We start from the raw sequence: 24,609 nt of genomic DNA on the forward strand, positions 1-24,609 counted from the left end.
GAGAACCTCAAACTTGGGCTGTTTTGGGGTGAATGAGTATATTACATACGATTTTCACGCTGGGTTTGCAGGGCCTGCTGTGCCCAGCCACATGGGTGACCAGAGTTTTCCTGTGGCTGGGAAAAGGGGTTTTATTTCATGTGGCTGTTTGAAAATATGTTTGATTAAAGCTGGTTGTCTTTGCAGCAAAGAGGGACGTCAAGCCAGCAGCTCACCCTGGCTTTGATAAACACATCTCTGGCCCCAGCGAGCTCATTCCTGGTGATGCTCGCCGGGTTTCAGCCCTTTCTGGGTGTCTGCAGGTGGATCGAGACGGTTTTGAGGCGGGTTTTTACCCTGAGCAAAACAGCAGCTGGGTGTAGGGCGTTCGTTTCGGGTGCTTGTGCCATGGCAGAAGAAGGTAAAGCACATCCCGGCTTCGCATTGTGGCTGAGCTTTGCTTGACAAGTTGTCTCCTTTCCTTCTTTGCCTTGCTGGTGACTGCTGAGCTTAAAACCCAATAAATGGTAATGCTGGGGGGGAGAAAAAGTTACAGTAATACTCCTACCAGGATTAGGGTAAAAATAAAGTAGGAAAACCCTATTTAGAAATCAACCACCACTAAATAATTCGTCTCTCTCCCATGGACCTCATTTTCTTGCCTTGGGCTTCAACAATTAAACATTTTGGTTTGTGGAGTAGTTTGGAAATAAAAGGCAGGTGGGAGAGAAAAATTTGCTCAAAAAGTAAGTCAAAGGCTCCAACATGTGTTCTTGGCCGGTTGAATTCAAGATGAGGGTTTTAGGCTTCCCGTGGGAGCTCCCTTTCACAGCTCTCCCCTAATCCTCTGGAAATCGCCCGTTCCCTACAGCTGTTGGTTCACCAGATCAACTATTTGTTCAATTATTCTTGGCCGGGATGGCACGGGCTGCCTCAAAGGCTGCCGGCTCCATCCCTCGGCCCGCTTCAATCGCCTTCGGAGGAACCCCGGCCCCTTTGAAGCCCACGGTCCTCCTCTCGAGACCATCTCCATCCTGCCCCCGCGTCCTTTTTTTATCCCCGGACGATGCTCTGGAGCGGCTGCCAGGAGGACGGCTCCGGTGTCGGAGCGCCTGGGCGAGAAAATAATTACAAATGAAAAGAGAGATTAGCAAGAAGCCGTCACGACAAATGCTGCCGAGATGGTTTCTGGAGCGGCGGCAGCCGCTTCTGTAACGGGAGAAGTCGGCTGCAGCTGCCACGGCCATGGGGAGAAACACCGGTCCTGCTGGGACCCCGGCATGAAAGCCCAAAACCCGACAAACCACGGCTGGAGGAGACGAGATGATGGACCGGAGCAGCTTCACGTCATCCAAATGGACCGGTAATTAACACTTTTTTTTTCTTTTTTTCTTTTTTCAGGCTCAGCTTTTGCAGAAGCGTCCAAACCCATCTAATAAATGGCTCGCAGCTGCTGAGAGATGGATCTTGCCTGGTGCTGGAAATCGTTCTGGGTTCACCTTGTGAGGAGTTCAAGCCCTGGGCCTCTCCAAGGCATGCAAGTCCTAAATGGTTTGTCCTGGCTTTAGGTAAGGCCCTGGTTTAGTTTGCAAAACATCCTCCCATTCAACTGAAAGGTCAGGATAACACATCGTGGTCATCCAGAAATGTCTGTTGTACAGGACACGTGGGAAAACCCTTGATGGTCTTTGCATGAGACCTTAAATAGTTGATGGAGCCAAGGTCTGAGCAGGATGAACGTTGTTTGACAGCACATGATGAAATACTGCTTTCCTTAATCACATTTTCTTTAATCACACAGCGGTAGAAGGGCTAACTCAGGCTCAGCAATAGGTGACCGGCAGGAGGAGGACAATCCTGCTCGCTGGCAGAGTACGAGCAAGAGGACAAGATGAACCCAGCATCCTTGTCTTCTCCCAGCCTCACGCTAACCAAAGGGAATGACAGGTCGGGTTTTGCTTAGGGCTGACAAGCACAGGTAAGGCTTTAACCACTCTAGGCAGCAGAAAAAAGTATTATTTTTTGTCTGCCCAAGGCACAGTCAAAGCTTGGTAGCCTCGTGGGATTATGAGATATGTTTCTGTTTCCCTCCAGACTCTGAGTTTTGTCCTGGCGAAAGGAGATACTGGCTGTGTTGCTGTTAGGAGTGGTATGGGACAAGGATAAAAGCTACGGTGAGACCCATGTCTCTTTGGGCTCGTGTCTGTTTGCCCCTCTGCTTTGATGTTTTTCCCCTATTTCTAAACTTGAATAGGATGCGCAACCTCGCCGTGGCTGCACCCTTCTCCCAACCTCCCTCTTAACCCCCCCAACCCTTCACAATCCTCCCTCCATCACCCCCAGGTCCCTCCCAGCTGCTCCCCGCATCTCCCCAGCAATTGCTCTTGAAGCCACACGTCAAAACACCATTAGCTGGTCCCAGCCTGGCTCCGCTCCCTGGCTGACGTGGCGAGGACAAGCTGGCGCTCAAGCATCTCGCCGGGGACTTTGAAGCTCCCGCCCTCGCTCGGCGGGGACAGCTGGGCCTTTGGGCTAAGCCGGGTGTTTTAAAATAGTCCCGTCCCCCCCCGCCACCACCTTCCCCTACCGTAGGGTGACAACTGCGCAATTATTTTAGATGCTCTTTAGGGACTGGCGGTGTAACTGGAGCCTGGGGGTGGTGGGGAGGAATGGGATGTGGTGGGTGAAGAGCAGGGGGGGTCTCCCTGAGTGGCTTTCACCCTAATTAGTGGCCCCCTTGTTTCTCAGAGGGGTGGCTGAGTGTGATGGAAAACCCGTCTGTGCATCCACACAGCAGCACCAAAGAGACCGGTGGCTGAAAACAGGCGCTTTGCTGCAGTTCTCTTTTTTTTAAGGGTGGTTTGAACCCCTTTGTGTTTGTTTCAGGGCTCACCACAAGGCAGTGCCACCTCCGTGCTGCAAAAGTGAAGGTGTCGGGCAGTTTGGGACAGCAAGTGGGGATGGAAACTGCCCCGGGTGACGCCTTGCCTTGTGCCTCAGTTTCCCCACAGGTGAAACAGGGATGTGATGTCCAGTACAACCCTAGAAAAGGAGGGGAAGGGCTCAATTTAGAACCGGTCTTCCTAAAACCAGTGCCACAGCCCAGCCGCTGCAAAGCGCCTTGAGCAGAGGGAGGTGACAAAGTGACACAAGGAGCTTCTCTCCGCTGGCGTGGGGCTGGCTCAGAGCCACGCTGCACCGGTGGGAAACCAACCCCCAAATGGGGATGCAGCCCCCGGTCCCGCACCCCTGAGCGTCGCTTGGCGGGGATGCAGGAGCCTTTCTGCGAGCCCTCAGCTCCACCTAGTGTTCCCACATTTTTTCTGGGGTTCGCTTCTGCACATCCCGGACACGCCTGGTCACGTTGTGTGGCATCTGGTCCCCAAGATGGGGACAGCAGCACCTGCAGAGCTTGGGGAGATGCTGGTTTGCAGCATGTCGGGGCTGGATTTCTATTGTTAAAGGTCAATAATTACCAGGGTTTGAATTCGCTCTTGTCGCCGGGTGTGGGATTTTGATGAAATGCAACTTTTAGGACTGGACGGGATGCTGAGTATTAGCAGAAATTGTAAATCTTTGCTCAGGGAAGAGAGGTGGAGCTGGAGTGCTGAGCAGGCAAAAAATTGATGACAAATATGGGAAAGAAGAAAAAGTAAATATCAGTATTAACAATGACACTTCCCAAACCTAATTTAAAGACTTTAGCCTTAATGTGTCAAGACAACAAATTAATTTTCCCTCTCTCCTTTCAGGTGAAACCACCCAGTACATCTGATCCTGCCGGTCCCTTGCAGCTTCATGTCCCCTAAAAGCTCCCCAGCAGTCAGAGACATTTAATCCAGCTCCAGATGCTGAAGATCAGGGAATCCCCAAAGAAATGCCGCTTGTTTTAATAGGTGAGACGTGGGTATGAACAGCAAGGGCACGGGTGGCTGGGGAGGTGACATTCCTCCCTCTGCCACCGAGATGTGCCCTTGCTCCACTCACTGCTGAATGGCAGCTTGAAGGAGGAAGGAAAAAGGAAAATAAAAAATAAAATCAAACCTCTGGGAAGGTTTTTTTACTTGCTGTTCCCTCCCTCTGCCTGGTGATTTATTTAGCCGAGAAGAGCTGCAGTTGTGCAGAGAAATTAGAGATGACTTTGGTTTTCAACGTGGTTTATTGCGAAATGGTTGCTCTGGACCACGTGGAAGTTTTGCTGAGGTTGGGTTCTGTTTCACCTCCAGCTCAGGGATGGTCTTTACTACAATAAATACACACGGAGAGGTTGTTTCCTGATAGTAAGATCCACACCCCGTGGTTTGGTTCTGCAAATATTTGACGGTGCAAATTTCCCGGTAGCCAAGAAACAACAACACGACGCAGGAGAGCACCTGGTAGGGGCAAATCTCCATTCCGGCGTCAGGTTTAGCTAAAGGTTTAGGTTTTTTAGCTAAACTCAGCCTTTTGAGATGAAAGGAGCCGTGGGATTTATGTATCAGGTCCAGCAAATTCATCACTAATGACCAAGAATTTTGCCCGGCATTTTTGATGCTCCAGTTGCATTTTTTAACATCCCCTGTTGTTTTGTTTGGGTTTTTTTTCATGGGCTTACACAGAGAGGCAGCAACTAATAATTCTTCATGTTTCCAGGTCCTCCGTCTCACCACTTGTTTTCCTCCCGTTTATTTATCAACCTCAATTTCAGGTGTAGGATTTTTGGGAGGGTAAAGCCTCCCATGTACCCGCAGCATCCTGATTTATTCTGATTTATTCCAGGGCTTGCATGACACGCATTAAAACGGCAGCAGGCACCAAGGACATCCATTAAACCATTTAATGGAGGAGCTGCCTAGCTAGAGAAAAGAAATGCCCACAGCTTGGCTTTTGCTTCTGGAAAATTTGAATTTCCCCACCTGTTTAGGCATCATTGCAGAAGAGGGTGAGGGAATGGATTTGGTTTTAAATAAATCAAAATAATAATAATTTTAAAAGACAGGGGGTTGCCAGACAGCACTTCGAACCATGCAGTCATTTATAAACCAGGGTGGACGTATCTAAAACATTAAAATTCAGCTTTCTTACTAGAAATTCGCTGCGGCGGGTGTATTTGCTCTCAGCGATGTAAGTACCTGCGCTGCTCTGTAAAAGTGAGTTAAACCCAGGGCTATTGCACAGGAGGCTTTGTCAGTGCTCCCCTTACAAACAGCGATAATAACGCTTACCTCTCTCCCAAGGGCGTCGTGGGGGTTAATTATTTAACATTTGCAAAGCACTTGCAGGCCTGGAGATGAAAGTGGAAAGTATTATTAAGAATAAACTATGTTTTATAGGAGGCCTGGTCAGAAAATTGCGTTCGGAGCTGAAATATGGGTTATGAGCCGGGGATCCCCGGAGGAGCATCCATCACGACCTGGGAAGCGAAGAAAATGAAGCGCTTGGAAGAACTTGTTGTGTTTTGCAGCCGGGGGGTGTGGGGAGCTGGGGTGGGGGTGTCCCCGCATGAGGTGGGCGATGGGGGACGCCAACAGAAAGAAATTCAATCATTGCGATGAAATGCGAGAAAATAGATTTTTGGGGGGGAGGGAAAAAAAAAAAAAAAATCGAAATAGTTTTTTCGATACAGGAAGTCGCAGGTGAGTTTTGGGGGAGAAAAACGGTGAGTTCAAGCAGGCGGTGTGTGCAGGGGTGGTGCTTTCCCGGGGGTTTGGGGGGATTTGGAGCAGCCGGGGCTGGCAGGGAGGAGGCAGGAGGAGGCAGGAGCTGCGGGCGGGGAGGAGCCCGGCTCACCTGGGCACAGGTGAGCGGCAGCGGGATCACCGGGACAGGTAAAGCTCCTCTGGCTGCGGCCAGGAGGGGGTTTCGTGTTGGGAAGGTGGGGAAAAACCATCCTGCGTCGTGGGACTCACCCCTCGTGGTTTGGAGGGGAAGCGGCTCCACCTGCCCACCCTTTGGGTGGATAAAGGGTGAGGGGACCCTTAAATTTGGCATCCGAGCCCCGTAGGGAGGGAGGAGAGGAGTTGGGGTGTCCCACCACCCTGGGGTCCCGGCGGGACGGAGCGGAGGAGGGTTCGTTACCGGGATGCGATGGGCGCAGCCCAGCAACATTTTTCCGAGGAGGAAGTTGAAAAATAAACAAGATATTGTGGGGCCCAAGAGCAGCTGGAGGGGAAAGCAGGGCAGCCTGGGGGGCAACGGCTTCCCCCCAAAACCCCTCAAACCCCCCGGCAGCTCCCTGCTCCCAAATGAAAGGCCAAAGCTCTGCCTGGCAGCCAAAACGAAATCACTGCTGCGCGCACTGAACCAGAAACTCCCTCCCCGCCCTCCCCTCCTTGTAAAATTACCCAGAAAAGTCTCTTTTGCTGCCCCAAAAATGTGCAGATTAGGAGGAAAAACAGAGTTTCCCAGTGCAGGGCGCTGCTGGGGAAGGGTTTCTCAATTTTCCTACTAGCTCGTCACTTAAAAATTAATAACATCTTGCTTTTTCAACGCTGGTAGCGACTGCTGGAGTTTGTGTCGGGCAGCCACGGTTATCTCATAAACCAAGGGGTGGCTGCAGTACTCAACAGGTTCAGCTTTACGTGTTTAAGGTGAATAACTGAATATATCTGAGCTGTATTGCAATGCAAACGGTTTCTTTAGTAGTTTGTCTTGGGCAGTTTTCCTCGAGGGAACCAGGGAGGGTTGCTAAGCCTGTTGTCGTGGGGCAATCGGGACAATTTTAGGGCGAGCAATCATCTCGTCTTCGGAAAATACTGATTTTTGCAGCATTGCTGGTGACAGTAATGCCATTTTTGAGTCACCGTTTTGTGCCGGTGCCGGTGAGGTAGTAGGGGTTGGGGGAGTCAGGGCTATTCCATCATCACCCATCACAGCAGCGCCCAGTCCCATGGCAACCAGCACCTTTAGAAAGCGCTTTAATCCCTTGGGCATCACGCGGAGGCAAAGAAAAATGGTTTTTATGGCGGTAAACGCACGTTTCCCAAAACAGATCATTCTTAAAGTCAGACCTCGTCGCCTCAGAACCACAAATAAACAAATGCAGGTCGTAAAGGGAAGCAAAAGGATGACGAAGCGCCCGCTCTGAGCCCCTGTAATTAAGATGGATTTGGCTAATTTGTTTTATTTCTCTGCTGGGCTGGAGCTTGGAGCTGCTTCTTGCTGCTGCCCTGATGGTGGGGATGGAGAGTCCAAAGCAGGGATTTATAAAACAGAAGCCAAAAAGAGGCAGAGACCAACATAACCCCTCCACCACCAGCTTTTTGGTCCCTCTCTCCCCCAGCGTCTCTTTTCAGGTAGGTCCATTGTGTCTATTAGAAAGACCTGAGGTCCAGCATCCCGAATTTGTAGCTTTCATCCCAGTTTGAACTTTCCATGGTGAATTTTCCCATCGCAGTGGGATTCATGTGTCAATCAGTACAAGCTCCTGCAGCACCTGATGGTCCTTTAGATATTCCCTGGCAATTGAGCCTAATAGGTTCCAATGATGATGATAATTTTAAACCTGAGTCTAAACCCCCTAAGGATCTTTCAGAGGCAGGAAAGTTGCTTTCCTGGTTTTGCAGACACTGCCAGGCTTGCGGGTATTAATAAAAAATAACACGATTGCTCAGTGTCACCCTTCCTGGTGCAGATGGAGGCAGAGAGAGAAGGAAAAACTACGATAATGGGACGAAATGGTTGAGAGTGGGGTTTTAAGCCTGACATTAATGCATTAGAGATCCAGCTCCTAGGGGAGGTAATGGAAGCGCTGTTAGGATTTGAAGTGGCTCTGCAGACAAATAAGACAAATCCTAGTAATGGAGAGAGGCAGAGCTGATGTTTTTAGGAGATGCCTCTCCTGACGTCTCTTGGGCATCTCTTTCGCCATCTTTCTGGCTGCAGAGGCGCAGATATTTCCACGTCTTCTCCTCCAGTTTTCGGACCTCTGCCTTCCCACATGGGGTATTTGGGCTGTGTGGTTATGTTGGATTCAGAGATGCTCGCAGAGAATGTGAAAAGGGCTGATGGAAGATGGGTTTTTTTGGCCAAAGCTGCTGTCAGCCTGTAGGTCGGGGTTTGACGCTCTCCTGCAGTCCCCAGCTCAGCACGAGGACACCCAAACCACCCCTAGAAGGTTGGAAATAACTTCATTATTCCCAGATATGCACCCCAGTGGTGTACCCCAGCTCAGACCTTTTTTTTTTTTTTGTGCAAGCCAAGACATTTCCCTTGTTCACTGAGTCAGCCTTTCCCCGGGGACTGTCCCTGTCACCCACAGATGCTCCGAGGGTCGGGCCGCAGGTCCCAAGGCGAGCAAAACAGCTCTGCTGTGTGCGAACTGCCTGATTTGCAGAGATCCAAGGGCAAAGGTATTTGCAGGGGGGGATGGCTGCAAAGGGTGAACTTCAGACTGTAATTTCCAAGCTGGGAAAAAACCAGAAGTGATGCCCCGATTATTGACGTGCTAATAAAACCTTTACAAAATAAAACCCTCGGTAAAGCAAACGAGACTTTTGGAAAACTCAGAGGGCCCAGAGTCTGGCTGTAAGGAGATTATTTGTGGCTGCAAGAGGAAAAATCTGTCCTTACCATCCTCTCCACTCCTCCAGATGCCTCCTGGGGTGGTTGGGTGCATTAATACAAACCCAGAAGAAACCAGCTCCTTCGGGGGGTGATAAGAGCAGAAGAAAGAGTAAATCATTAAGCTGGCGCGGTGCACGGCATCGTAATAAACAGGGGCCGAAGTGCATTAATTACAAGCCAGCAGGGACGTGGGTGTGTTATCTGACGTGCAGGTTAGCCGAGGAGGGAACGGGGCAAAGTCAGGATTTGCAGGGATACCCAGGAATAGTGGTATTTGCTGCCAACCCCAGCATCAGCTGGACCTTCAGCTTTTTCTTTTCCCCAGTGCGATGGATTGTAAAGTCTCGTTGCATTTGGTGCTGTAGGATTAAATGAGGGCTAAGTTTGCCCCAGGGCACTCACAGTTGAAAACACTTTTTTTTCATTTTCCCCCTGCGCTGACCTTTTGCATGTTTTCAGAGGAGGAAGAGAAGTAGGAGAAATGGTTTTGCTGATTGCACATCCCAGATAAGCTGCTCTGCTTCCTGCTAGTGAGCAACCGGGAGGGTACAGACGGCAGGAACCCCGAAACGGTCCCTGTCACCCCACCAAACTCACCACACCTCACAGAATTTGACACACATTACTGTGGTAGCATTATAGTTATGGCATGAATGTGGCATGATGTGGCTGCAGTACTTCTCGTGCTGTTCTGTGGCTGGTTTAGTTCTGCTTTCACTCATTTTCCTGATATTCTGCCGTTGCACGTATGTGATGGGGTTTGCTGCTCACCCAGAAAATACAGATTTTCCAGCCAACTCCTTGGCTCAGGTATGCTGTTGCCTTAATCACAGGATACAAGTGGATGCTCTGATTCCCCGGTTGTCTTTTTCAAAGGACTAAATAAACTATTGTGTTAACCCACTGGACTGTGTGAGCATGGCTGCTAAGCAGCGTCTTGCTTTGACTTCATGTTTAACTACCCACTGTCAATAAACCTCTCCTTTTAAGTCGTGAAATAAGGCAGAGCCTTGCAGTGCTGCTGACAGCTGCCCGCAAAGCTGCAATCCAATATGCTAGAAAATAATATTTCCATGCATGGCTTTTCCACCCTCGGATTAAATCCCCTCCTAAATTTTTTTTTGCATGAAGCCCATGACAACAGCTCATAGGTAAAGGCAGGATAAGCCTGGATTAAACTGCAAGGACATCAGCCATGCCTGTTGCTGCACGGAGCTGCAGGCAATGTTTGCTTAGTTTGAGGTGTTAGTTTGGTTAAACCAGGTCTGATCTAACCCAGTGGATTTTCCTGCCCTGGGACAGACGCCTCTGGGAGATGGTATCAGCACATGGACTTCACGGGCGAAACAAGGTGTCCTGGGGACAGACTGACCTGAAATCAGATATTTATAAAGCCAAAGCAGCTGCTATCCCATCTCAAAGGCTGGCAGCAGCAAGTCATGTCCAGCCTTTTGCACAAATTATCATTTATGCTTCTGCAAAAGCAGAATAAAAGCATTTTTGGGGTTATCTTTTGAGCAAGTCGGGACTGAAGCCCAAAATGGGGAAGGTGGTTTAAGGATAACAGAGCTGTGGGTGTCTGGGACGGGGAGGTCAGGTCCAGCACCAAATTATGCAGCCCCTCGCTATGTGGATGGATGGCACCCACACCATGAGACAGCTGGTTTCTGCTTGGCGTTAAGCTCAGCTCAGCGTGGAAAGGGGCTTTGTTAAACAGATGAGAAAGTCCTGGACGTCAGCAGCAGAACCATTGCTATCAATTAAAAAAAACCCTAATTGACCAGCCTGCCACAGCCGACCAAGGCAAGGCCCACCAAACATATGCTCCAGCCTAGATCAAAGAGCTAATTGTTTCTCCCCACTAATTAAGCAAACCAGCAAATGGCAAACAGGAGCTGGCTGGGGTTTAATTGCTGTAATTCTCCTAGGAAAGGGGTCCCCTGGCTCTCCTGTGAACCGGGCAGCATCTGCTCCAGCATGAAGGGGCACGGAGGCTTGAGCAGCTCGGCTGGGATCCCCAGTAAAGCCCGGCTTAGTGATGCTCCAGAGAGAGAAGGGGTGGGAGGAGGCGGTGAAGCAGGGAGCGAGTTCGTTTCTTTGCCCAGAACCAAAATGGTTTGTTTCCAGCAGCTTTTGGGGGATGTTTGAAGGTATATTTTTAGCAAAATGCTTTGGCTTTGCAAAATTGGGTGGGTTTGGTTTGGAGTTTTTTTTCAGTGGGCTGAAAAAATTCCAGGAACTTAAAAAATGTTTGGACATAGCACACCACTTCTGTGGCTGTTTGAGGAGCTAAAGAAACCCACTGACACTTACCCCTAGACCTTACTGTTGTCCCTGTGTATTTTCTGTCCTGCCTGGTTCTGAAAAGCCCATGGTCTGTGGCGGATGCTCTCGCGTGTACCCGCAGAAGGGTCAGAAGAGCCGGAGCTACTGCTGGGAGGGATCCCGGGGGATGCAAAGTTTAGGCTGGGATGTCTCAGAGATTGCAGCAGATACAGGGCCTCTGCTAAACTACTCCAGACTCTGGCTTTTTCAGGTATTTCCTAATTTCAGAGAGGTCCCAGATGTCCCCACGCCTCAGCCTTGGAGGGTTTCTCAGTGCTCCTTCCCATTTCTATGTGCCTCCCTGCAAGGGAAACCCCATTTTTTTCCAGCCTTACGTCAAATAGCGGGTGTAAGTTGTAAAATGGCCTTGTTTCTCTTTGCCTCGTAGTCAGAGGAGGTTGTCAGGATGGCGAATTTCAAGGGCCACGCACTTCCAGGCAGTTTTTTCCTGCTCTTCGGGCTCTGGTGGTCTGTGAAATACCCACTGCAGTATCTCAGCCAGAAAGTCAACAAGAAATCCAGCAGGATTTATTGTTTCCAGCGTGCGGATGCCATCGAAGGGGGAATCAAGATCATCTTTGCTCTGATAGGTAAGGACTGTATTTCATTAACTGTGCTGGGAACTTCGCAGCCTGTAGTGATGTAGTGATGACCTTGCTCCAGAGAAACTGGTCCAGGCGGTGGAGGACGTTCATCTTGTCTTGAGCTCTAACAGATTTTGATGTGAAAAGCCCAAGTCTCGTACCCCTTCCCAGAGCTGGGAATACAGTCAGGCCTGACTTTAATATCCAGTTCTTTCTCCCTAACACAAACCCATCAGCTCTTGTTTCACAACCACCTCCCCCCGCAGCGATGAGTAGCATCAGCCATCGTTCCGTACAAACCGCCTCGCGTGTCCGTGCAGGGATACTGGCCGAGCAGTTCGTCCCGGATGGTCCCCACTTGTACCTCTACAGCGGGAAGAACCGCGACTGGGTGAAGCTGATGAACTGGCAGCACACCACCATGTACCTCTTCTACGGGCTCTCCGGGGTGGTGGACGTCTTCACCTACGTCTTCCCGGTGGTTCCGCGGGGGCTGGACCGCCTCATGCTCTCCGTGGCCGTGTTTGTTGAAGGTCGGTTGACGGTGATGCTGAATCTGGGGGAGGGATGTTGGAGGGTGAGTCAGAGAGGGACCCAAAATTTGCCAGAGATATTGCTCTGAACGGCCCCAAAGACAGGAGATGTTGTAGGTGATGTGTTATGGCAGGGTGGTCTATAGCAAGATACAGGCATCAATAGGTCCTGGCTTTGGGATTTTGGGGGTGACGGCAAAGCAGCAGGCTGAGTTTCCTCATTATGACAAATGGCCGGTGGACACTGCATTTATCTTCCATCTGCAGAACTGTTTGCGTGCCCCACGTGTCCCCCCCGGAGGGCCATTAATCGCGCTACAGGCGCTGTCATCCTCATCTGCTTGCATTGCACGTGGCAAATTCAAGCGACTTATTCCAACTTCGGCACATCGTAATGATGTTTTGTCTTCAGGCTGTCTCGCAAGCCAGGATTTCAGGACCCTCTTGGATCACACAGGGGAAAGGGAATAGGAAATAAAGTTCTTGCTTATATAGAAAGCCCCTAAATGAAAGCACATTTGTTATTTTCCTTTCCCCAATACCGAAGTTTTTTTAAGCAGCAGAGGCAGCTCAACAGGCACAGTTTGGCATGTAAGAAAAGGAAAAAAATATCGTTTCCAGCTCCAAATAAAATGGTGAAGTTTAGCAATAGCAAAGCAGGAGCCTGGCTATGAGGGGAGGGTGATCTAAAGGAGACACCGGCATGGGAAGAGAACTCTAAGCGTGGTGCGTATCTCGGCAGGTTGTCTCTTTTATTACCACGTCCTCCATCGCCCGGTGTTGGATCAGCACATCCACTCCCTGCTGCTCATCGTCGTCTTCTCGGGGGCCTGCAGCATCATGCTGGAGGTCTTCCTCCGCGACAACATCGTCCTGGAGATGTTCCGAGCCGGCGCCACCATCGTCCAGGGCACCTGGTTCTGGCAGGTCGGTTCTGCTTCCTCTTGAGGAGCAATGGGGGAAAAAGCAACTACAACAAAAAAAGAAAATAAGCCGTACATCACGTTATCAATCGCTCGTCTCTGAAGGATAATTTCGCCAGGCGCGCTTCATAAATAGATCATAACCCAGGATGAAAATTTACCGATCGCAGGTCATCGCTGCTGACTGCTCCTGCTGAAAGAGCTGTTTGTCTTGGCTTATTGCTTCTCTGGGGGGAACAGCAAAAGCGAGCGCTCGCAATGTTTTACAGTAGCTAACGACCAAGTACTAATTGCTTAATGTGTCTAATGCACCCTGCAGCACTCCCTCTGGTTTAGTGGAAAGAGGCAAACCCCACCAAGCAATAAAATGGCTGAGTAAAAATGCAGCCAGCGATTGCTTTGGTAGGTAGTGGGAGAAGCAAAGAAATCAGGTGATCGCCACTCTCAAAACCAGGCTGCCGAAAAGAAATGTGAGTTCCCCTCCTCGTTCTCAGCCCCTGCGTTAACTCAAATGGAGACGAAAAACTGGGCTGAGCTCAGAAAATGCTAAATTCGGGGTTTTTAAAGGATGGCTGGGGGTCTGCAATGCAGAGGGAAGAATGTATCTGGATATTGTACAGGAAAAAAGAGACCGCAAAGCGCAGACTTGCTTTGTGCAGCCTCTGATTGCAAGGCTGGACTTTAATGAGACCAGCACTATCTCAGCAAAACCCCACTATCCTGGTCAGGGCTCAAGTCGCTCGGTCACCACATGTGTCATGGTGATAACTGAGATGGACAGAGGGATGCTGGAGGGCTTCGCTACGTTGGTTTTTTAAATTTTTTTTTTCCCCTCGAGGTAATAAATTGCTTGTTCCACCCAGATCGGGGTCGTGCTGTTCCAACCGTTTGGAGGTCCCGCATGGGATGAGACGGACCACAGCAACATCATGTTCCTCACCATGTGCTTCTTCTGGCACTGGGCAGCCGCTGTGGCCGTCCTGGCCGGAAACTTCACCCTCTCTTACTGGTACGGCTGGGGAATAAACCGGAGAGGAACGGGGTGGGCAGAGAGGGATGGGGGCGGCTGGGGCGAGGTGCAGATGTACTCGAGTTGATCCTGGAGCACGAAGTCGTGGCTGCATAAGCAGCCCCTGACCGCTGCGGGTTTCAGGGCACGGCGAAAAGCGTGCGCGTTATGTGCCGAGTGCACAGAATGCAAAATAGTGTCAGCCAGAGGCACGGGCAATAAATATGGAGGAGGCAAATAACCGAGCCCCTGGAGCTGCTCCTGCAAGTCACACCACTTTTTTTTTTTTTTTTTTTTTTCCTCTCTGCATTAAATGCTGGAAGTGAAACTTTAATTTGATAAAGAAATCAAAGCATTACCAGGACCGTCTGACACTTTGTCCCCTCCCTTGCAAGGATTTCGGAGAGGTTGACGGTCACCAAGTTACTAGAGGTACAACAGCCCCAGGCTTGGCTTTTCCAAGGGGATCTTATCCCACTTTTAAGGGTGCTCCCGCAGCCTACAAGCATCTCAGGGGTGCTGAGACACAGGCTGTGAAAGGGCTACTCCAGCCTCTGCAAGCAAATAGATTTTATATACAATAAAAAAACCCCCAAACCCCGGCATTTTAGAACATTTATCATACTTTCTTCCCCTCTGTGTATTCGTTCGCTAGTGCGGGGGTTTTGCTAAAGGTGATTTCTTGCTCCTTTTGTGTCCCAGCTGCATCCAGAGGTGCCAGAGGGGCAGCGGGAAGCCCTATATCGGGCTGGGCGTCCGGCAGCAAAAGCACGACACGAGCTCCCAAGCCGCCTTCTTGAACGGGTCCGATGAAGAGTGAGGAAGGTGCAACCTCCTTGTCCAAATACAGGAAGAATCTGTTGTCTAGAATAAAAAATTAAAAAAAAAAAAAAATCTAATGAAATAATTAGGTTTTGGAAGAGAGAAGAGAGGTCGCCGTTCTGCTGCTGGGACATACGTTGAGCTCGTGGCCTCCGTCCATACCCGAATATCGCTGTCTCTGAAACGAGCACGAAAAAGTGATTTTTAGCAGCAAAATTAAATGCAGAAATTCAGCAGGATGAGCTCACTTCATCCTCCATGTGTTTCCATAGTGATGGAGGGCATCCTTTGGCCAGCTGACTTTTCCAAGAGCCTGGAGGCTTTGAAATGAGGGAAACCTCCAGGCTCGAGGTCACGGACCTCCCGACCCAGGTGTCATCCCAAGGAGGAAGAGCAAAAAAATGTTAAATGCGGGATCACGTCAAATTTGCAACATCACGGCTTGATTGTGCACAATACAAATTTTATTAGTGGAGGTTAGAATTGAAGAAGGGTTTTGTTAAGAGATTTCACATTCTCTTAAAGGCTGGAAGAGTGAATAAATGTGAAATAAAAACCCTCACTGAGCTGATATCCTTAAATGTAAGTCTGATAAATTATAGAGTGTGTAATAATAGCTTAGACAAATCCATCCCTCAGACCTGTAAAGCCTGAAGGGCTGTAAGATACACGGCTGAGCAGCAGGGATTCACAAAATGTCCCAGTTTTCCCTTGAAAATAAACCCCTCGGCTTGGAAAGCGAGACGAAACAGGCACAGGTTTTGTTGTTAGCCTGCCTTTGCCAGCTAATTTCTTGCAAAAAGTGACTGGAAATGTCACCTAGATAGAAGGAAAATGTGCCAGTAGTGAGTACCGGGATTAAAAAAAATATATATATATATCTCATCTTTTAACACGCTTTCTTCTTGTGCAAAGAACCTGTTGCACGCTGAAGGGGCTACACCTGGATTTTACTGCTCATTAACAGCTCTATAAAGATTTTCCTTGAATGCCGGCGTTCCTACATTTCCACCCCTGAGCCGGTTTATTTTGCAGGGCTGGATATCGGGGCTGCAAACAGGCTCGGTGTAGGAGAATTAAGCAGCGCAGCAAAACATCTCCGTAAATCCATCTGACAAACGCCGCGCGATTACACCTCATGAGTTGTAACTGCAGAACACGGCGAGCGTTTTGCAGACTTCTTTTTTTTCTGCCAAGTGGAATAGTTCCGTGAAACGGCACAGATTCCTCTTGAAAAAGCATTTTTGCAGAGAAACCCCTGTTTGCAAGGTGACAAACCTACTGTGCTGTGGGACAGAAACCAGCTTAATTAAACAGCAAAAAGGCCTTGCATGGTGCCCTGAATTATATTTGAATTATTTTCTCGCGGAAAACCACCCAAACATCACTATTTCCATTAAATAACCACACGAGGGCAGCACCAGGTGGCAAAGCTGGATGTGCAGGGACCTGCCCCAAAAATCAGAGGTTATTTCCATCCGAGATTAGAGGCGACCTTGGTTTTTAAAATCACTCCTTGCTTTTGAAGGCGGGAGGGGGTTTATTTAACTCCACGCGGCCGCTCTTGATCGAGTGGCCGCCTCCTTTCACCCCGGCGTTTTGCTTTGTCCCCTGTCGCGGCCACAAAACGCTTTTCCCCCCGTGGTGTCTGGAACAGTTTCATTCCGCCTCATTAACTCCCCGCTCCTACAAACATCCCGGGACCGGCAATACAGCGCTCGCTGATTTGTTTGCCACTCGGGAGCACATTCTCTCCCGAGGTATGAAGGTCAGTGAAGGAGGAGAGATCCAGCCTGTGATTAAGGAAGAAAATACAGGTGCTGGGATTGCTGGGGGAGAATTAGGGATTTCCATTTCAGCTAAAAACCACATTTGTAAACAGCTTAGGGACCCAAGTGAGGGTGTGAAGGTTGCTCGGCGAGTTGTGCAGAGATGGTTTATTGTAATATATAGTGAGGTGCAATCACAAGCCACCCTCACGTTTATTGTATTGCCTTTAACACAACTTTAATCTCCACCAGTCACCTCGGATTATGTTTTTCGCCCTATAAACTGGATTATCAGATAGCGTCTTGAAACTTTGCACTGGACCCAGTGGCGGTGCAGCTGGGCTGTACTTGTCACCATATTCACAGCTGGATTTTAAAGGATATGATGATATCTCAGGGGCGGTTTTTGTCTTGTGTCCAGCCTGATGCTTTTGGACGCTGTTGCTCAAGGTGGGGGGGCTGCTGGTGTTCCCAAAATAAGTGACGGAGGCAGGAAGGAGCTGCCGACCCTCCCGATGCTCATATCCAACCTGCTCCTGCAAAGGAACCCAGCCAACCAGCTTGGCAGCCGGCTCTTCCTCCAGACAAGCCCTTCACCAGGGATTCTGGCACAGCCTGACCACGAGCCGCTCGTTTCTCGAGCGGAGATAGGATCTAGGATCCGTCCCTGCCGCCCTGCCCGGGTTTACGTAAGGCTCGAAGGATGGTGTGGGCAGCAGAACAAGCCCAGCCTGTGCTCATCCCGCCCGCTTCACCTCCTCTTGCTGCCTGTTTATGAAAGCCGGTGTTAGCATTCGTCATAATAATAACAATAATAATAATAATCCTTTGCACTTCCCGAACAACCATCCATCTGCAGCGCTCGAGCTGCTGGCAAACCTTTAATTAGATTGTGCCTCCCACCACCCCCAGGAAGCAGGCGAACATTATCGCATTTTTTCATTAGCGCCGAGGCCCATGATGCGCCTTCAGGGAGAGGATGCTGCAGTTACAGCTGAAGAAAAAAAGGGGGAAAAAAAGAAAAAAAAAAAAGAAAAAAAAGAAATCAAATACAACACAGGGTTTAGGGCACAGGTCTCAGTCTCTCCGGGAGGAAGAGGAAGGCAGGCGTGTGCTGGTACAATCCCATAAGACTCCAAACTTCAGCTAAGGGTCTGTAATGGAGTCTCATCCTCATCATTTTAGTGATTTGGTGTGTGACTTGGGGGGGATTTGCCATTCTCGGGGTACCCCCCCCCCCCATCAGGCTGTTGTTCCCCACCACTTGTCACAGTTTCACCCCCGTTTTTATTGCAGGGACGGTTTAAAATGCTTGGAAACTCCCTTTCCTCAAGTATTTCACATGCTTAAAACTTTTTTTCACTGTTTGATTAGCAGGTATTTTAATATGTCGCCCTTTTAATATAAAACATTCGCTGTGGGCTTTATATTTTGTTAGCCCTTTAAAATCCAAGGGGAAAGGCACCTGCAGCCCCTGAGCAGATGGGTTTCACCTGGGCCTCGTTTCCTCTTCTCCCTTTTCGGCTGCTGCCCTTCCACTTTGTGTTTGCCCATTTTCCTTAAGAATTTGGCTCATCCTGCTTGGGAAGCAGCTTTGTGCTAAGTTGCCTTTTGGGGTAAAGGTTTGGAGAGAGCTGGGTGGCTGCAGAAAGGCAAACTGAGCTGCAAAGAAGTCCCTGGTGGTGCTCCTGCTCTTTTCCCAGCAAGAAAAGTACATACTTTTTGCTTTTCTGTATTATTTTTTGGGGTAGGTCTGCGATGAAGAGCTCCTACGGGGGCTGCATTTCTCTCTCTATGCTTGGGCTTCATGTGGTAGCAAGCTCCTAAAGCTTTATTTTGGGTGAAACTGCCTTTGTTTGTGGAAGTCCCTTTGTTAATGATGCTACAGAAACTTTTTGCATGTGTGCAAGTGCATTTTGCTCCCTGAGCGTGGTTGGAGGTGAGCAATGGGTGTACAGCACGGCTGTGTGCCAGCTTCGTGTTTCCCTTCCTTCCTCCTACTTGCTGATACGGAGATAATGGGTCGGAAAATAAAAAGCTCCTGGCTATGGCTTGGTGGCTATGGCTTGGTGGCTTTGGCTGTGCTGGAGAGCAGCCCGTCACCTTGGGGAGGTTGTGCAGGCTGGTTCGCTTCGGTGTTATTCCAGCCTTGGGGTGCCGGCTTGTGTATGGCTCTTGGCAAGGCTGGGCACGGCTTATCCTGTGGCCCTGCTGGGGTGTGTGTGTGTTTGTTTGTTTGTTTGTTTTTCTTCAGTTTGGTTGCATGAGGAGTTATGTGTGTGTGGTTGCAACCTGGAGAAATCCTGAGTTGGGAACGCACCGAGAGGTTATTAATGGTCCTCAGGTGGTCGGAGGCTCGAGTGGGGCTCCTGAGTGTTTCTGCACCATGGACTCGGTGCTTCGGAGGGGACATGGGGACGTATGATTTATTTGCAAAGAGGGACTCGCGTTGCTCATCTGTGCAGCTGGTGAGGTGCTGAGGATGGGTGTGCAGCAGGTCGGGAGTGCTCGTGTTTGTGGGTGCTTGTTAGATGGGTAAAAAGGAGTGGAAACAGGCTGCTGTGTCCTGCCAGCACCTATATTTTAGGGACAGCGGGTCATCGTCCCCCTCCTCTTGGTTGCAGTGGGCTGGGAGATGGCACCCACAAGGGATTTGATCTGGTTTGCAAGCTCCTGGCCCAAAATTCTCCTGCCTGCAGTCACTTTTTGTATAAGACACCCCTAAAAGCTTTGTTGCGTACTTGCCAGCGCCATTTGGAGATGGCAGAGCCCGGCCACATCAGGCGATGCTGTAGCCTTGTCTCTTCTTGGCTCCTTCCCCCAAAAAACCCAACATAATCACTGAATACACCTTGTTGCCATAGGAACGGGAATTGGCTGCTCTTCCTGATTTCTGTGGCAAATTCCAGGAGATTTTTTTCTTTTTTTTTTTTTTTTTTAATAGCAGACACGAGGTGTCCCGGGTTGTGAAAGCCGGTTGACTCAGCACCACTTTGAACCGGCCCGCAGGGTGTTTGGCTCTAAACATCCTGTCCGAGGGCCACCTCCCTGGGGTGGCTTCTCCCTTTATCTGCCTCTCCTCAGCAATAACTGCTCCTTTTTGCCACATCTGGAGCTGGGAGAAGGACGGGCAGGAGCCGCAGGTGAGCTCTCCATAGAGAGAAATACATTGGTGAGCGGCTGTGATGGGATGGACGTGGCTGCTTGAGCTTGGAAGAGGGGACGTGGGGAGAGTACGTCTCTGCAAGACAAAGGTTTAGTGTGGTGATGGTGGAAGTGCTGCATTCTGCTGGCAACCTGTATTTTTAGCTCTTTTTTGGGGGGACTTGTGAGGTTTTCGAAGTGCGTCGGTGGCAGGGGATTGGCAGGAGATGGAGCTCGTGCCTTTTCTGTCGGGTGAGGGCTGTTGGCACAAGAGAGGTGTGCCTGGGTAGCGAGGAGAAACAAAGAGAAGACCCTCCAAATGTCCATGGCCAGGTGCTGAGCTTGTCTGGGGATGGTGCTCTCCCTGCCAGGCAGGTGGCTGCACCCACGGGTGCTCACAGGGGATGCTCCTGCATCCACGCAGCATCCTCCTGGCAGCACCAATCCCCCTGTATCAGCAGAAACAAGTCCCCGCGTGGAGCTAAAAGCTGGACCTGTGATGGCTCTGGGGGGAAAAACCTGGAAATTGGGTAGAAACGAGGCTGCTGAGGCGCCATATGGAGCGCTGGCAGCTCCCATGTGGTTATTAAGCAAAAGCATTGCAGGCTGGAAGCTGCGGAGGGAGAAGGGTGGCTTGGATAAGAACTTCAAACTGCAGCCGTATTTCAAGTCCTCTGACAGACAAACCGGCTCACAGGAAAAATGAATAACCCGGCTGCGGCTCACTTGGAGCTCAATCAGCTTTTATGTGAGCATGGACTCGAATGCTGGGGCTGGGGGAAGCCGGTGGGTGAGAGGTACCAGGTTTGGGCCATGGGGACGTGAGGAGGTTGTTTTTCTGCCTCTGGAATGTGTGAGCTGTGTGAGTGGACCCGTTGCTTGGAAACATGTCTGTTTTTTTGGCGAAATAGTGGCTGTCTTTTTTAAATAAGGTGTGGGGTTTTTTGAGTGGGCGAAGTGAGAGATGCCCCAGGATGCCCGCTGGATGCGGGGTGATAAATCCCTGGATGCTGCTGTGGCTTGGGGCTGCAGGCGGGTTGTGTCACTTGTCATTTCTGGGCACAGGGATGCCTCTATTCCCATCACACACAGAATCACTGAATGTTAGGGATAAGATGTCAAGTTAATGTTCCTGCTGTGTATCTTGATCAGGGTGTGCTCCTGACCTCGGCTTTGGGCTTTTGCCCTTGCAGTCACAGTCCCTGTAGGACAATGGTTAAATCTGATTATATATCATGCGATTGTGCGTTTGTTCTTAGTCACTTCAGCGTGTGGATGTCTGTGCAGGGAAGATATGTGCCCTGGACTGGGTAGCCAGGCTATAATCAGGGAAGACATGGGGCAGGAGCCATCTCACCCTAATGCAGGCATCCAAAATAGAGCAGAAATCCACGAACCGGCGCCTGGGATGGGGCGTTTGTCATCTGCATGAAAGGCTATGCAGGAACTTCCCTCCTGAAAGGAAACCTTAATGCGGTGTAACCAGTTCTGAGCGGAGCTCTCCCTCACCCGAGGCGCTTGCCATGCCACATCCGACCCTTATTTTTGCAGCGCCTGATTACTTTCTAGTGTGGGAGGACTCGGAGAACGTGCTGGAGTTGTTCATCCAGCCTCCTGCAATTCGCTTTGGTATTTATAAACACAGCGAGGATGTGATTTGTGATGCAGGGGCAGGTTGGTGTGGTAGCTTCGGGATGAGTAATGTCTTCTTCTGTGGACATCTGAGCTGTAGAAAAGGACCAGAAAGAGCGAGACCTCCTTAGGTGGTAGATGCCTACAGAAAGCAAGGAGAGAGGTCTTGCTGGAGGAAACAAGACCACCGCAAGGTGATATCAAAAGCTCACTGCCATAAGCGTCTAGATTATGACTTATTCCCTTCTGTGCTTGCTGCTCTGGGATTTTTTTTTTTTTTTTCAACAATTTGTGTATGGGCTTGAACACTTTGTAGGATGTAAATTTGCTCCTCTCCATCCTTGCTGGTACTCGGTGGCATTGGTCCAGCTTAGCACAAAGGCGATTTTCATGCCTTTAGTCTTTGAGCTCTTCCTACTGGAGATGAAATCTGTTTCCCTTGTGTCGAATTGCTGCTTGCGTGTGACTCAGAGGCTGTGTGGAATGTGCATGAGACTCCTTTTGGGGATGGTAGTGGTTCCTGGGTTGCTCCCTCCTCCTGTTGCAGGCCCAGCAAAGCCTCTGCTGGCTGGAGCTGCTGAACACGCCGGCTGGATTCACGCCCTGGTAATTATCTAGTTGGGAGGGAGTTGATGTTCTGAGGAAATAATTGTAGTGTTGCTTTTTATTAGCAAAAGAGCTTTGTTATGGTTCCTCTTCTAATAGCACGTAGCTGTTATGCTTTCTCAGGTGCTAATGTATTTTTCTCTTGCACGATGAAGTCCTGATGATTGTAGGTGTGCAACCACACAAATTAATATGTATATGCATATATAGAGTGGGGCAGGGTGGCAGCTTCTCCGTGGTGATGTCACGTCTCTGGTATTACCTGTTTGCAGCTGACGGCAGAGCTGTGCACACCTGCTCTGTTGGGATGCAGCTCCCTGGGGATGCTGAGCAAGTGAGCAGCCCGACACCTCCCGTGGGGACACTTGGGGTCAGTCCCCAGACCCTGTTTGTACTTGCAGGTCCAGCAAGCGGGCACGATGCCAATGACTTTCCTCGGCAGTGCCCTCCGGGGCACTTGCTTCTTCATTTTTGGTTTCTGGTGGTCTGTGCGATACCCACTGAAGTATCTCAGGTGGAAAGCGAATGCAGAGAGCCAGCCAAGCCATGGGGTCCAGCGCGTGGAAGTCTTCGAAGGGGCGGTCAAAGCTTTCTTTGCTCTAGCAGGTAAGATGATGAGTATGCCCCAATATCTACTGGCGCTGCAGCTGCTCTCTCCCACAAAACAGGGGCTGTTTGTGGGGGAAAACAGCTGCGGCTGCTGCGGGCTTGGGGACACGCTGGTGGCACACTCTGTGACGGACCTGGCCACTGTTCCTTTGGACAAACACCGCTATGACTTTACCATCACAAAGATTCGTGCTCTCACCCTGCAAGATTTGTGCTCTCTAATCCAGGGATACTGGTGGAGCAGTTCGTTCCGGCCGGTCCCCACCTGCAGCTGTACAGCCCCAAGACGCACGGCTGGACGGACCTCACGCGCTGGCACTACACCACCATGTACCTCTTCTTCCTCCTCTCCGGCATCGTGGACGTCGTCTCGCACTCCCCGCTCAAGCTGCCACCTGGATTAGATCGGCTCTCGCTCTCTGTGGCTCTGTTCATCGAAGGTGAATCGCAGGCGGTGCCTGGATATGGGCTGGGGCATCCCAGAGCATCATTTTCTAATGCAGCATGAATCTTGGCAGGTTTGCTCTTCTGTTTCCGTGACGACAGCGATGCCGTGCTTGACCACCACATGCATTCCCTGCTGGCCGTGGCTGTCTTTGCTGGAGCCCTCTGTGCCCTCCTGGAGGTGTTTCTCCGTGACCACATCATCCTGGAGATCTTCAGGACCAGCTCCTTCCTTCTCCAGGGCTCTTGGCTTTGGCAGGTCAGTGCACATCCAATGGGCTTTGCCCCCAGGAAGGTAAGCAGAGGGGGGCTGCTCTGCCCTTTACAGCACATCGTTTGGGGTTAAACTTATAAACTGCTTGGAACATCTTAAAAAAATAAGAGGAGGAAATGAGGCTTAGCGCCAGCGTCATGGAGATAAGCATCACAGAGAAGCAAGGAGGGATGTGCTAAATCCTGACACATGGTGATGCCCGACGTCTCTTCCATCTGTGAGCAGATCGGGTTCGTGCTGTCCCCTCCATGGGGAGGACCGGGCTGGGACCAGACCGACCGAGGCAACTTCACCTTCCTCACCCTGTGTTTCTGCTGGCACTACGCGGGCGTTCTCGCCGTCCTGGCAGCAAACTCCGCTGCATCTCGCTGGTACGTGGGGGACAAGGGGGGTCCTGGCACCGTGCACAAGCTGGGGGGACCAAAAGCAATACTTAAATTGTCACTGTCTCTCCTACAGCTGCAACGAGAACTGCCAGCTGAAATTCGGGGACATCGACGTGGAGCTGGACTGCAGCATGTGCATCCGCAAAAGCGGCAAGAGCTCCGCTGCCCTGCTGCCGGAGAGCCCCTCGGACGACAAATGAGGCCATGAAAACGTCTTCCCCGCTGGCTTAGAGCTCTTGGGATGAGGTTTTTAATTAGTCTTGGTAAACCATGGAGCATCAGAAGTGGGAGGCAGGACCCCAAAGACGCTGCACGGCAGGAGATGCGAAGCCTTCCCTGTGCATCCTCTGCAAACCAGGCTCATCTGGGAGGGAAACTTTAATTTTTCTCTTCTGTAGCTTGGGCTGTGAACTGCAGGACTGGTTTGCTGGCGGAGGCCAACCGGCATGGCCGATTTGGCTATTTTTTTTTTTTTTTTATTTTTTTTTTTGCTTCTGCTTGTACAGAAAGGAGCCAAACGGGCATTCGAAGCTCCCGGTGCCTGTCGCTCACTCTGGTGTTGATGGAGGGGGTTTTTGTACAAAGCTTAATGAGTATCCGTGATCACCAATAAAGTACTTTAATTAACCACCTCGATGGACCTCTTGAATGCGACGCCTGGAGATTGAAGGCATGGTTAAGGCCATGTCCGGCTTCAAAACGTCTTGGGGGGTGGATGAAATGTCGGAGGGATGGGACCGTGTGCGACTTAACGTGGCCAAATCTGCCTGGAAAAAGGGGTTGATGGGCAGGGGGAGGGGTTTTTCTCCCCGTTAGCACCAGTATGTGGCTGCTTTCCTGCTTGTTTTTCATCACAAGCTCAGAGGATGAATCAAAACCTTTCACTCAGTGTCACTTTGTGCTTGGTGTCCAGGGGGATGTGTTGGTTTTTATTTTTTTTCCCTTAGGTCCTTCATGCGGTTTGCAGCAGAACAGCACAGGGAGACGCTTCCTGCCATCAAGATCCAAACCTGATTTAAGAAACAT

General features: G+C 50.3%; 2 protein-coding genes across 2 annotated transcripts; both read left to right on the top strand.

Annotated features, from left to right (window-relative positions):
• Positions 1-897: 897 nt before the first annotated feature.
• On the top strand, positions 898-14,717 carry LOC135998789 (transmembrane protein 45B-like). The gene is given in 9 exon segments (XM_065652015.1): positions 898-1,038; positions 1,040-1,095; positions 1,381-1,547; positions 2,074-2,153; positions 11,237-11,438; positions 11,753-11,965; positions 12,708-12,892; positions 13,752-13,897; positions 14,600-14,717. Coding segments are annotated over 9 exon segments (1,308 nt in total).
• A 4,885-nt stretch (positions 14,718-19,602) lies between these two features.
• Positions 19,603-24,183, top strand: LOC135998790 (transmembrane protein 45B-like). The gene is made up of 6 exons (XM_065652016.1): positions 19,603-19,631; positions 22,272-22,476; positions 22,707-22,919; positions 22,998-23,182; positions 23,423-23,568; positions 23,657-24,183. Exons 2-6 carry the CDS (start codon positions 22,290-22,292, stop codon positions 23,781-23,783), a joined length of 858 nt encoding a protein of 285 aa, XP_065508088.1. The 5' UTR covers positions 19,603-19,631; positions 22,272-22,289; the 3' UTR covers positions 23,784-24,183.
• Positions 24,184-24,609: the final 426 nt, after the last annotated feature.

Source organism: Caloenas nicobarica, chromosome 26 (assembly GCF_036013445.1).
Source record: "Caloenas nicobarica isolate bCalNic1 chromosome 26, bCalNic1.hap1, whole genome shotgun sequence".
NCBI lineage: Eukaryota > Metazoa > Chordata > Aves > Columbiformes > Columbidae > Caloenas > Caloenas nicobarica.

Coding starts and splice junctions, on each gene's coding strand:
- LOC135998790 (XM_065652016.1), top strand. CDS start 22,290: ATGCCAATGACTTTCCTCGGCAGTGCCCTCCGGGGCACTTGCTTCTTC. Junction 22,477..22,706: donor AGCTTTCTTTGCTCTAGCAG/GTAAGATGATGA, acceptor TCTCTAATCCAG/GGATACTGGTGGAGCAGTTC. Junction 23,569..23,656: donor AACTCCGCTGCATCTCGCTG/GTACGTGGGGGA, acceptor TCTCTCCTACAG/CTGCAACGAGAACTGCCAGC.